The sequence below is a fragment of the Syngnathus scovelli genome, chromosome 15, assembly GCF_024217435.2.
Source record: "Syngnathus scovelli strain Florida chromosome 15, RoL_Ssco_1.2, whole genome shotgun sequence".
NCBI classification, from domain to species: Eukaryota; Metazoa; Chordata; class Actinopteri; order Syngnathiformes; family Syngnathidae; genus Syngnathus; species Syngnathus scovelli.
In genome coordinates, this window is record NC_090861.1 from 686,763 (window position 1) to 700,123 (window position 13,361).

General features: G+C 43.0%; 1 protein-coding gene across 5 annotated transcripts in view; it reads right to left on the reverse strand.

Moving 5' to 3' along the window:
- Nucleotides 1-13,361, reverse strand: part of robo3 (roundabout, axon guidance receptor, homolog 3 (Drosophila)) — a 64,554-nt gene that overhangs the window by 16,521 nt on the left and 34,672 nt on the right. For 4 of the 5 annotated variants that reach the window (XM_049742177.1, XM_068653123.1, XM_068653124.1 and 1 more), the window contains one exon: nucleotides 1,318-1,644. In XM_049742177.1, coding sequence (XP_049598134.1) covers nucleotides 1,318-1,644 — 327 coding nt within the window. Of the gene's footprint in view, nucleotides 1-1,317; nucleotides 1,645-3,502; nucleotides 3,891-13,361 lie in introns of those variants that run through there. The other variant, XM_049742180.2, reaches the window with a different exon arrangement.

The window sequence follows — 13,361 nt, forward strand, 5'->3', positions numbered from 1 at the left end:
TTCCTTATTATAGAAAGCTCAGCGAGACATTTGAATACAGAAACAAAAAGGAAGACACAAAATAAGGCGCAATTGGTTTCATTCTATTATTAAAACATGTCAAATACAATCGATATACTTATTTAACAAATCCGTATCGGTGAGGAGCTCCTTTGATTAGACTGGAAAGGAGCAGTTATTTAGCGTGTCTGACAGTGCAGCTCACAGAGATAATGAGGATCAGTTGGAGCAAGGCCACTTGATTGTTCTCTGTCGCCCCTGTGGCAGGCACACTGTCGTTTGGGGGGGAGGAGAAGGTTAAATCTCTTCCTCACACCCACCACCTGTTGTAGAAAGAAGCAAGCACCAGCAGCCAAACCCCCATCAGAAACCCCTGAGTTCCTCTCTCTTTGGCCGAGGTCCAGATCATGCAAAAGGGGGGTTAAGCTCGTGGCCTCACTTCAGCCATCTGATCGCCCTCTTTTAAACCTGGACAAGCCACCATATGAAGCTGTAATCCTATTAGTCAAGCATGAAAACACATCTTGCAGAAAGATCTTTTTAAAAGGCACACACAAGTCATAGGAGAACTATTAAAAAAAAAAAAAAGGACTTATTTTCTGTACTGGTCAACTTAATGTGCGTGCAGCGGGGCGTGATGGTCGGTTAAAAAAAAAAAAAAAAAAGCACCAAAATACATTGCTCTGAATGGCGTGCAAGAAAGCTATTCCACAGGCTCTTTAAAAGAGATAAAGTCAAATTAAGATTGTCCAGTGTGTTTCTCATTTAGTTGGCCTACTGTCTCAAAGCAAATATCAAAAGTGGCTTTTGTCTAGCTGGCAAATGCGGCATTTGAAAAATGAATTAACATCTGTTCCGAAGGAGCTGCCAATGAGCAGTGACCTGCATTCCTCCCTCCTCCAGAACATTTTCCAGCAATGCAGCAGCAAAAGCTATTATGTTTTTTTTTTTCCCCTGAGACAAAGCTGTCTACCATGGACTTTCATCAGAGTCGAGTCACGGAGCCACGGCCGGACACAACACGACAGAGGTCGCGCTCTGTAAGATATATACAGACAGGCGGTATTAGAAGACTATGTGGGCTATTGTTTGGGTCCTTGGGGTTCAAGCTGTCAGGAGACGTGATCCCGAGGTCAGGGGTGGCATTCTGAGTGATGATTATAAGACACCGGAGTGAAAACTAAGCTAGCCTTGTTCCTTGTCATCTCCAACCTGCAAGTCATATCTTTCCAATAGATGTTGTTGGTTCACACATCATTAACAAATAAAAAATAAATCCCATTTGTCAGAGCACTTCCAAGGTGCTTGCTTACTTACTTGCCACTTCCAGAGATGCATTGCGACTGAGCGCCTCCCCCAGGTAGTTGCGCGCTACGCACACATAGATCCCTTCATCGGGTTTGCTCCGCCGCCCGTGTACAATTCGTAGGAAGAAGAGGGAACCGCTGGGTAAGAGCATCCTGTGAGAGCGAGGGTCCTCGCGGTCCGTCTCCACACGCTCGCCATCTTTGTACCATTCCACCATGGGAGTGGGACGCCCCTCTGCTTTACAGTTGAGGGTGGCTGGCTCCCCCTTGGACACAATCAAATCAGATGGATGCTCGACGATTCGCGGAGCAGCATCCTCTAACCTGGGTCGAGATCCTGCAACACATACACACACACACACATAAGTATGTGTCATCACACACAATCCAAAAGATTCTGCAGGGGATATGAAATCAAAAAGGTCCTCAGCCACTGAGGAAGAGAAATGTCATTGCCAAATTTCACATCAGAATAGTGGCTAGAAAAAGTCTGCTCTCTGCTCGATTCAAACGGAAGCATCTAGATATGATTGGAGGTTTGAAACGTTTGCTTTGTGGGCCCACAAATGTGCTGGTTGTTTCATACGTATCTTTCCCTCCCTGATCCACTGCAACCTCGCAACCTGGTCAACCGCAAGCTATTTTATTTTCATACGGGAGCCCAAATATACGAGACGGGAAGTAGATTCCCAATGATGACTATGGGAAAATGATTTGGTTTTTATTTTTTGTTCAAACCAAATATAAAAGGGGAGAAATGGTCCCAAAAATGCCTCAACCTCTGCTGTTTGTTGTTTTACAGCTTCCTTGCCTCATCAGAAGCCAAGCTCCTCCTTAAGGTTTCCCCCAAAAGCCATGGGAATTGATTTGCAAATTCTGTGTTCCCAGTTAAATTGGCAGGCTTGTACATTTTTTTTATTTTTGCTACAGCCACCGAGTCGAGTCCTTGACCCTGCAGGCATGGCAAAAAGAGCCACTTACATGAGAATACAAAGCACTGGGCAAGCCAGCGGGTGTGCATTGCTAAGCATCTCAATGGGTAGGAGCAACTACGCAAAAGGAAATTGCCTCTTTATTATGCATCTTTGAGGGCCATCCAGAGCTTTGTGCACATGGAAATTTGCTGCCACAAGTCCATCTTTTCAACTCAAGCTTCCTATACAGTGGCATGTCACTCTTGTTAATTATGCTAGTTGGACGGAGCCAAGGCAGGCAGGCAGGCAGGCAGGCTGTATGCTTAGCCTCCCTCAGTATGGATATCAAGGTTTGGTGTGAGCTGTTTGATCTGGATACTGGCTTGTTTGGGTGGGGGGAAGTCGGCCCACAGTTATTGCAGTAGAGAGCATGGCAAACAAAGTCTGTCCAAGGCCATGAGAGGAGAGACAATGGTGTTGACTGAAAATTTCACTGTCACCTTACTTGGCTCCACATGTCGGGCTTTGGAATGGGGCTTCTGACTTGGCAACACTTCCTGTATATGAATCAATGCATTTCCATGTGGCTCTTCAATCCCTCTATTGCAGTCGGAGTAGTTACGTTTTATCTTAAACATGCTAAAAAAACAAACCGTGCACAAACTTGGACTTCAAATCCGTAAGCTTCGTATGTCTGCATTGCAGCAGCAAATAGAAGCGTGGTGGTATTATTACATCATTCATTTTGGGTAGAATCAATGATTGCAGCTGTACTTTGCATATATGCCTGCCTACACTGCATGTTTAGCAGTCAATGGGAAAGATGGCACTACTGTAATTCTTTGTGCAGAGGAGGATGTGACATCTCATACTGGGCCTAGTCATATAAATGAGCAAAAATGACTCCCACCCATGTCACATTTCAATGGGGAGCAGATGCTGGTCAGAATCTTAGATCCAGCCAGCCGGTCCCATGGCAGGGCTGCACAAGGGCTAATCATATGTCTGATGGTTGAAGTGTCCTTTTAAACATAATAAACTAGCTCTGTTTACAGATGGTAGTTTTCATGTGCATTGCCAAAAATATAAGCAAACAAATGACATCACATATAAGAGGAAACCTGAGAGTAACTTTTTTTCCCCCCTATATATTGATGAATTCAAATCCCCTCTATTTGAGATGGGCCGTCCACTTGAGTGAATCATCTAAAAGCTTGTTTGGAAGCTGATGATGTGAGGCGCATCGGTGCAAACATCACTCAAACGCAAAATTCAACTTACCATAAGCCAAACTCCAGAATGGACATAAAAGCAGTAAGGTTAGTCGATACTCCATGATACACCGGAACGTTTCATAGGTTGGGGGAAGAACAAATCCAAGGCAGTTAAATGAAGTCTCCATACATAGAGTCCAACTCCACAGGTAGCGCCATAGCCGCAAAATCAGAGTTTGCACATCCCAAGGTAACTTTTCCAACACTCGCGAGCGAACGAACGGTCCAGGACAAGTACAAGTCGCAGGCAGGTCATGACAGAGCAGCCATCCCTTCATTCATCCATCCCTCCATCCATCCAGGCAGCCAGCCAGCCGGCCAGCAGGTAGCCTGCAGTGCTTCCAGGCAGCGACCGACGTTCTCTCGTGTCCGCTGCCTGAGACAGACTGGCTGGCTGGCGTGTTCTCAAAATGCATACAAGAAAACAAGAGCGTGCGGAAATTGTTTCCGGTATACATTTCAGAATAAAGTGTAATTCCACATTAACATAAAACACTGTCATTCACGTGGGAATCTTTCTCTTAGCCGGCGAGACCAATGTTCTCTCTATTTTTGTAAACTTTAGAAAATGTGAATTTTTATAGGTACACAACTTAAGGCGGCCAGCCAAGTGCTGTTTTACGTTGAAGACTTGGCCCTCGCTTTACATCCAGCACACTTGACTTCTGGTGCTGCAATTCTTAAAGGGCCAGCTTGCAGAAACACGGAAAGGAAGAACTGCTTGTTGAAACACATTGCGCATCCATCCATCCATTCATTATCTCCAAGAGGTTATCTAACAAAAAGAAGACTTTACGCTGGAATCTGAATGCAAATTTTCATTATACATGAAGTACCTTTTGATTGTGCTGAATGTGGTGCTATTTCTACAAACCATGCAGTGGGAAAAAATGGTACAGCACTAAGAGACAAAAAGACACTCCACACACTGACTGCAAAATGTCACTATTTATCTGCGTGTATGCTTGCCTGCTCTTGATGAAAAGCGAAAAGCAATATCACATGTGCCAAGAGATATGGCGAGCTGCAGCCAATGAGTCCTGACATATCAAGAGCCACAATCCTGCATGAAGCAATAAGGCCAGATTGGCTTTGAGGGCCGTTGAGGGGAGTAAATATTAGGGGTTACACAAACCTCGTAAACATGCAGCTCTTGACATGAATAAAAATCCAATGGATTGCTCCACACCTGGATGTCAAACACACTGCAGGCTAAAAATGACTGAACGAGCCATTGCGGACTCTATTTTAGAACAAGAGAGAAATCGGGAAGCAAGCGGAACACCCCAGATGGTTGTTTCATATTTTATGCATGTACATGTTTAAATTTAATTGGTGAAACTGATTAATTGAGCATTGCGCTTTGATTGAATAAAACATGATGAAGCTCTCCCACTGTACGAGCGAGCTTCCACTGGGCTGTGACTGATGATGCTACTTTACTGCCTTTGTCAAACATTTGCCATTGCTGTCGCTGATATCAAGCACTCCACAAATTTAGACTCATTATCCAGTTTAGCAAGTGAATTACGATGACAAGCCATCAGTGAGTTTTGGTGCAGTGCGGTGCGGTAGCTGAGTAATAGATGATATGCCGTCTCTTTATTAAATTGCCTGATGGGTTCTGCTTTAATGCACTTCCAGCTAGACTTTTGGGGGAAATGTATTCAATCATATCAACGCACTTCAATGTGAAACAGAAATTCTTCTGGATCCTCCCTCCCTCCCTTTTGTTTTGTACTGTGCATCTCAGTGAGGTTGGGTAGCAGCCAATCTAATTGAAAGGCAGATCAATAAACAGCTAGATTGTCATCTCATCTCACCATTCAATTAATCCATAATAGGGGGCCTAGACACCAGTGGTGGCTCTGAATGAATAATGTGTGTTTTGATGTTGGAAAAAATAATAATAATAAACTAATATAAATAAAATATCAAATCAAATGTTGTGAAATATTAAACATGTTTACATAACAAATTTAAATACGTACGAGTGAACGCACCCAGTCAGTGTCGGACTATCTGGATTCCCATCACTGTTGTACAAGCAATCATTATAGCTGGTTTAGAAACAGGAAGGAAATGAGTCTGGAGATAAGAAGCTGGACATTTTTCTTGTCAACACTATAGCACGTAGTATGTGCTTGAAGGACGAATGACATCCCCAAATACATCCTATTTATTGATATTTACAAATGAAAGCATTTCCATTCTGTCAGTGTTCCCGCATGTAGGTACGTATAGTCTGGCAGAGGAATCTTCTGTAAAATAGCTATCCACTCTGGCTGAGTCAGAACAGCGGGTCAGCAAAGACATGTGGTTTGGGAGCTGCTCTGTAATTTAGCTGCCGAGCCGCTCCGTGGAGCTCCCATCCTTGGTGATGAAATGACTCTTGCAATTTTCCAAGTGTGCACTGAGGCTCTGGGGAGGAGGAGGGTTAGCGAGCGCCAGCAATTACCTAGCGCCTTCCCTCCAAGCTCCAACACAGCAGCAATGCCGGAAAATGGTCCGCATTCAACAGACTTCATTCAGGCCGCCACTCACCTGGCGTTCGTTCCCATGAAGGCCTAGCCTTCCTTTTCAACCTGCTATTATGCTACGTGACAGCAAGCATTCCAGCGTGACACTTTGCTGCCATGTCTGAAAATGCATTACTGTCAGGAATGACATTCGCTACAAGTAAACAAACAGGACACGACAGGACAGGCAGACTCTTGGTGTGTGTGTGTGCGTATGTATACTATATTCACGCTATTTTTTTCCTTATGTGTCTTTATTATTATATGTTGTTATTGTGAAATTCATTTGTTTCTGAATACTGATGGCCAGACGTATTGAAATAAAACAATGATTCCAAACTTGATCAACTTTACACACAAGCACTGACACCACATACTATTTGACCATTTTGTATGCATGGTTCAAATATCAAGCCAACCTTATGATGAATGCTCTATTTGAAGCAAAAAAAAAAGTGTTTTCCAGGGCAGAGCTGTTGTCTCTAGCGAACTGAAAACGGGAACATAATCATTCTTTGAATATACGCAGTCAGCTGATTTATTTTGGAAAATACATCTAATAAAGGACACAAGATATGTTCTCCTTTGCCTGATCTGATAGAGTAGACATTTTCTAACAATAGCTGTTGTGTCTCCCAGCGGCAAAACAAAAAAATAAATTGCCTTTATACCCAGAAATGTAGTCTTGGGGACTGACAGAATACGTATTTTCAAAGCAACTGCATTTTGTTCAAACATTTTTAACAGTGCTGCTTGAAAGTTGTGCAGCTGGAACAAGAAAAGTGAAAAAGTGCTAAGTAGGGCATATCTTTCTTGGCCCTATAGAATCTCATATGCTGCTCCACTATGAACAGTCCCTGAAGGTCCCTCAAGGATATTTCTGTTTTTAAACTCTGTTTGATTCCAGACCTTTAGGCAGTCTCCTTCATGACTCTTCTCCCTCCCTGTCTGTCTGTCTGTCTGTCTGTCTGTCTGTCTGTCTGTCTGTCTGTCTGTCTGTCTGTCTGTCTGTCTGTCTGTCTGTCTGTCTGTCTGTCTGGTGCAAAAATGTGAAGAGCGAGCCTGGTGAAAAGTGGCACCATCTCTAGCCTCTTTGCAAGCTGTCAGGGTTAAGCTTCACTACCCTGAGGGCAAAATGGGAGATGATTGGTGAGAGCCTCCATCCATACTCTTGTGAGAGGTCAGGGAGAGAAAAGGTCTGAACATTCCAAAAGGCTTTGTAACCTCAAAGAATTGAAAGGGCCCACAGGGACATTCATTCATGTCAGTGATACTGAGGCTCCTTTTTTTTTTCTTTTTTTAAATCATATCGTATCCTGTGAATATACATATAAATAAATAAATAAAATAGCATCTTATTGGAACGACAAAAATATAAATACTGGACACGATTCCTGCCTGGCTTTGAGGAGGTTGAGACCTGCTTTTTGGTGCCCAAATCACAAGTTGAGTGACAGTGGGAATCCATGTCCCCAAAACAAGATAAATACAAAAACACACCAAGCCATGCATACACACACACACACACACACACACACATTTGTGCACACCTTTCATCAGAGCCGCATGACCCCTTGCCTCTTTTTTTCCCTTCTTTTCATTATCGTAAAAGATGGCTTTATCCCCATGAGAGCAAGGACAGTTCTTGTCAGTAGGCAAGCCCGGAAGAAAGCCCCAGCTGATGATTTCAGCATCCTGTAGTGCAAGGAATTTGAATCCCTTATTCAGAGAAAAATGATTGCTGGACTGGATTATTTAGTTTCAGCTCTGCAGCTGCAACAAAGCCACCTTACCTGAATTTATGGCATACATAATCGTGGATGGCAACACTGGGACTACATATTCATTGTTTACACCCATCCTCCTGTTTTATCAATCATCCTCTCTTCCTGCCTTTGTCTCCCTTACCCAGAGATGGCCAGGTTCATAGCGTACACACAGGTTCCCACTTTAATGTCTGCTCCCCTTACTCCCGGCTCACGTCCCCCCCCCCCCCTCTTACCCTTGCTCTCTGATTTACAACGTCCCCAGCGGCTGATGTAGTGAAGGGACAGAGCTCGGAGGGATGCATTGTGTATCTTTATTTATGACGTCTATGGCATGAGCAGAGCCGTGCACGGCGTGACCTCGGGGAATGTACGGTCCTTAGCACATTGTTGATAGCGACTCCCAATGTGTGTTGTGGCTTCTTGACTGATCAGATGACAATAGCAACTCACTGTCACAATACAATAGGCATCCATTTGCAAGCAGTCACTTTGGTGGCTGTTGGGATTGCATACTGCTGGATTTAACGGTCACCAAAAAAAAAAAAAAAATCTTCCATCCAACACAGATGTAAACAAAATCATTATGTGCGTGCGCCCCCCTGTTAACCCCCCTTCCCCCATTGACACACACACACACACTCTCATCCTCCCACACAAATATCACCTCCCCCACCATGCAATGGCCACCCAAAACAAAAAAGATTTTCCATTAGAGTAATTGACCAATTTACGTGCTGCTGCAGTTGATGAGGGTTCTATCCAACTGGCTTTTTGTGTTAAACAAATGACCTGCTACCTGCATACCTAACGAGTAGCTCTCAGGCAAAAAGCTACAGCAATAATTGACTTTTTCTTTTTGCAACACAATCACATGATTTTTTTTCTTTCATTATTATTATGATGATGATGTAGTTTTTACTTATTTAGTCGCATCAACTTTTGTCACCCTAGTTTAGTGTTTGTTTTCATGTGTATTTGTTCCTCACATTAACATACATGCTAAGTTGAATGAAACTTTGGATTCCACATTTTGCAGCCATCACAAATATGACTTTCTGTCACATTCAGCTGATACATCCCTCCTTCCCTCCCTCCCTCCCTCCATTTTCAGTGACCGTCTCTTCCTATCCAGTTGTGTTTCTAACCTGTGTGGCAACAAATAGGAATGAGCGACCTGTTTGCACCTCTGCTATGGTTATTGGTTGAGAAAAGCCTGAGGCATTCAGGCTCCACTAGCTACAATCAAAGCGTATTTTAGGCTACAGCACTGTGCTTGATTTCAACCCAATGCGCTTTCTGATAAGCCGTGCGATAGATAGTCAGACAATGGCTCGCTCACATTTTGCTCCGAACAATACTATCAGTGCTGTAAAAGGTCTGATAAGATCGTAGTCAACGTTATGAAAAGCACTATGCAGGTCATGGTAATTCCATTTCATTTCCCCACTTCTTGTTTGTATGTATATGTGTCCTGGATGCAAATTCTATTCATTGTTTTGGACCCTATTCAAATTACAAATGCATGCTCATCATATCTGACCTCCGGGGCAGAAAGGGACAAGTTAGTTGCAAAAGCCAACATCATTTCACACATCCAATGGACTGAATTATTTCGCTGTGGTCTCATCCCCCCCCCCCCCAACTGACTGAGTATTTGTGTCAGCTTGTTATTTCCAGCAACCCCTTTTGTGTTATTTCAGAACACAGCGCAAGTTGTTTTATTAATAGGATGATAGAGACACAACGGAGCAGAAGACAAGGAACCGTCATTCTCCAGTGCGCTGTGTCATTTCCACACTGCAATCATTTCTCCTTTGCACTTTGTTCGTTTGTCTAAAAGAGGGACGGATTCTTTTTACATTTCTTTTTGTTCGATATTGCCCACCTGTATTGCAGTAACTTCCGCAACACATTCAATAGTACTATAAATAAAAAGATAGGACTTCCTGCTTGGTGTCGATATATAAACATATGTATGCTGAGTGAAGCCAGGACGCACTTCCCGTATCCTGCATCCTTTGTCAACACCTGCTTGAATCATTGCCAAAATGGCCTTTGACTCTTCTACACCACATTTTGGTGAACAAATCATCTTTTCACAGGCTGACTTATATGAATAATGGGTGAGCCCCGCAGGAAGGGACAATTTGTCATCATTATTGCACAAACGGCAATTGAATTGGGGAGAAAACGGGCCAGCAACACCACCCCGATGATAAATAGATTTCAATTAACATCATTCTGTTGTAAAATTAAAGCGTCTGCGCTCATTTGTCCAAGCTCGGGACAATGGCTGACGAAGGTTGTATTTTTCCATAATTGCATTCTGCAATTTAAAGTGAAATGAGTTTTGAACAGATGTGTTCATTCACAATTGGGCAGATAGCAAATTCTAGCGACTTCTTACAAGTTACAAATACATATGAATAGAAAAAAGTCAGCACAACATATCAACTTTCTAACCTACATTCTTCCATTTCAACGTTGACCTCTTGTTAAAAGAAAACAACTTGTCCCTTGGAAACACAAGTTATCAAGCATTTTCAACACCGAAGCAGATGCAGCAGATGCAGCAGATGCAGCACAGCACACATCGGGAAAGACAAACAATACATTCATGGTTGCATTGGATTGGATTGCCTTGCCTCGCCTCTGGCTGGCTGCGATGGGGATTGCGCCACCGCTGAAAATAACATTCAGCCAAGGAGGGAAAATTCCATCATGTCTTCTGTAAGTCATCGATGGTTGACTGCCTACTACAAATATATAACGGCAGAAGCTAAGTCCACCATTCCAACTGGCTGCTAAAGCGTCCAAAAGTGATTGTTGGCTGCATAATAATGTGAGCGCTACAGCCAGACATGAGAGAAATGACTGCCCCAAAGCAGACTATTCCAATGGAAATGGAAGGCATGATAATGATTGATGATGCGCTTGCTTCACTTGGACCTCTTGCATGAAATATCTCCATTCAGATGACATTTTACATTCACATCTCAACTCAAGTAAATAGCCCCATAGGCTACGCCAAAACACTCATCTATTTGAAATTGAGGGGGGCGTTTCCAAATGCCAGGATAGAGTGATGGATGGATGGATGGATGGATGGATGGATGGGTGAAAGCTGGGTGAGGTTGGGATGGGCCAGGAGACTCTGCAATGGGTTACGCCCTCTCACCTGCTCTCACACCACTGAAGGAAAAATAAAGCCAGAGAGCTAAGCAAATGTGTCAAAACATCGTATCGTTTTAGCCCTTGGAGCAATTTTAAAATGAACATAAACCACTAGCCCATTGCTTCAAGTTCTCAACTGCAGATTCATCTGCCCATGCTCTTTGTGTGCTGCATCAATAGCAAAATATCTGTCTCCCTCTAGTGGCCAAACGCTAAAACAACAGAACTTGAGTTTGAAGCCATTTAGCATTGATTGATAGTGCGGTACTGACATCTGCTGTTCAAAATAGCTATTACAAGACCCAAAGACGCCACTGATGTACTACTACGCTCCACCAGAGGTCGCACTTGTTCTTCTATGCATGTATAACTCATACGGTTGAAGTTATTTGCCTCTTGAGTGATACATATTCACTTACTCTTAACTACGTAGCATTTAGGTTTTTTTTCCCCTCTGTTCTTTCTTAGATTGATTTATCCTTGCAGAAATACATTTGCTGCAGATAGATTGAGTCACACAAAGCGACTAGGCCTTTGTTGTAGCGATTCCGGATGACGTGATGCTGCACTGACTCATCACTTAGTACATAGCTTCATTGTTCCTGCTGCTCCCTTTGTGTCCAGGTGAGCACAGCTGCGCTCCAAGGTCAGGTGACGTGACCTGACGTGACGTGATGCTGTGCTATGACATCATCACCTGGGATCCACTTCATGCAAGGATGAAGTCATTATTGAAAGAGGGCCTGCTGCCAAACTGCTGTTCTCAACATTGAGACATACCTGTTGACTTTAAATAATCAAATTCATATTGTATCATTCAGAAAATTGAAATCAATCAAATTAGCCTTGGAGGGTTGGGGGTCTTTGCCACTCAGCCACCTGAGGGAATCCCACCCACCAAACCCTTTGTAAGAAACAATCCTCATATTTATGGAAAGAGTGAGCGGAAGACTTATTGACCTCTGACCACTGAGCTCTTTCCCGTGTATCCAGCGGTAATTGGCTGCCTGCTATCCCGAATCACTCCCGCAAGCCTCGCAGTGCAGTTTCCATAGCGACTTTGCCTTAACCTTCTGCCATCCATCCATCCATCCAGCCGGCGTTTGCATCAGTCCCCTCTGTTCTTTTCTCCGCCCGCCTGGTCAATGCTGCTCCCAGTCTGGGAAATCAGGCTAATAAATAGCTTTATGGAAATCGAGCCGCTGAGCTGCCAATCTTCATCTATGTAGTAGAATGCCTGAAATGGGCAGAGCAGAGTGCCTTGTTGCCCTGTCACCCACACACTTTTTCAGTCACATGGTGCAAGGAAGTCTTCCTTTGTGCCGCTCAATAAATGTTGTCCTTCAGCTTTGTGATGATTCTTTGTTGCCATTTCAGTTGCCTTTTTTTCCACTGAAGTATTCAATTATTTTGGTCCTGTTTAATTGTCATATGGATATTGTTAAAAAAAAAATGTCTGTAGTTTGGATCTGTTTTTTTTTTAATACCAAATCTTCACATCTGTGCACGCTAAGCCAAACGTGAATTAATATGCTGCAAGGATTGAGTGGGATCAGAACATATACATCCTCGCCACCATCTTAGGTATACGTGACCAATTGTGCTGATCCTCCAGGGTTATCATTAACATGATTCTTCGGCAACAAAGAGATTCAAAGGATTACTGATGTTACGATTTGGATTATGTGAAAGGGATTTGGACTGGCACGGCCGTACAATTTTGCTGCAAGAGTCCTCAAATGATTGGTAGATAGATATTCTGTTCAAAAGCATGATCATAATATATTCGTTCATTTGATCATATTCAGGTCATCGTTTATGTTTCCTCCCAAAATCTAAGTTGAGGAGCAGAATCTATGCATTGGGCAGGGCAGGTGTGAGTGGCAGGAAGCCAGCCAGCCAGCCAGCCAGCCACCTGAGTAATGATGTCAAGAGGGGATTTGAGGATGGGTTAAGGGTTGTGACCTCTCTTGCGACCCCAGAGTCATCAGCGCACTTAACCCCACGTTTTGATTGACCCCGCTGCCCCACCACACGCTTTTGCATGAACTCCTCCTCTCACAATGACTAGCTTTCTTTTTTTAATAAAGAAGGAACACTGATGGATGGGGATTTTAATGACTGTTGAATGAACGCTTATTCCGACGATACATTTAACAGCCACCGTATTTCATCATATTATTAAGGCTCTTATAGAAATGGTGCCGTTTTTATCAAACACCAATAATATTGATATATTATCTCAATCATATTTATATATTGTAATAATTATTATATATGATATAATTAATAACATTGATATATGATATCATTCATAATATTGATGTATTATATCATTAATAATTATATTAATATACATATATAGTTGAAGAATGGCTAGGGATAAAAACGGTGACTCTTCTAA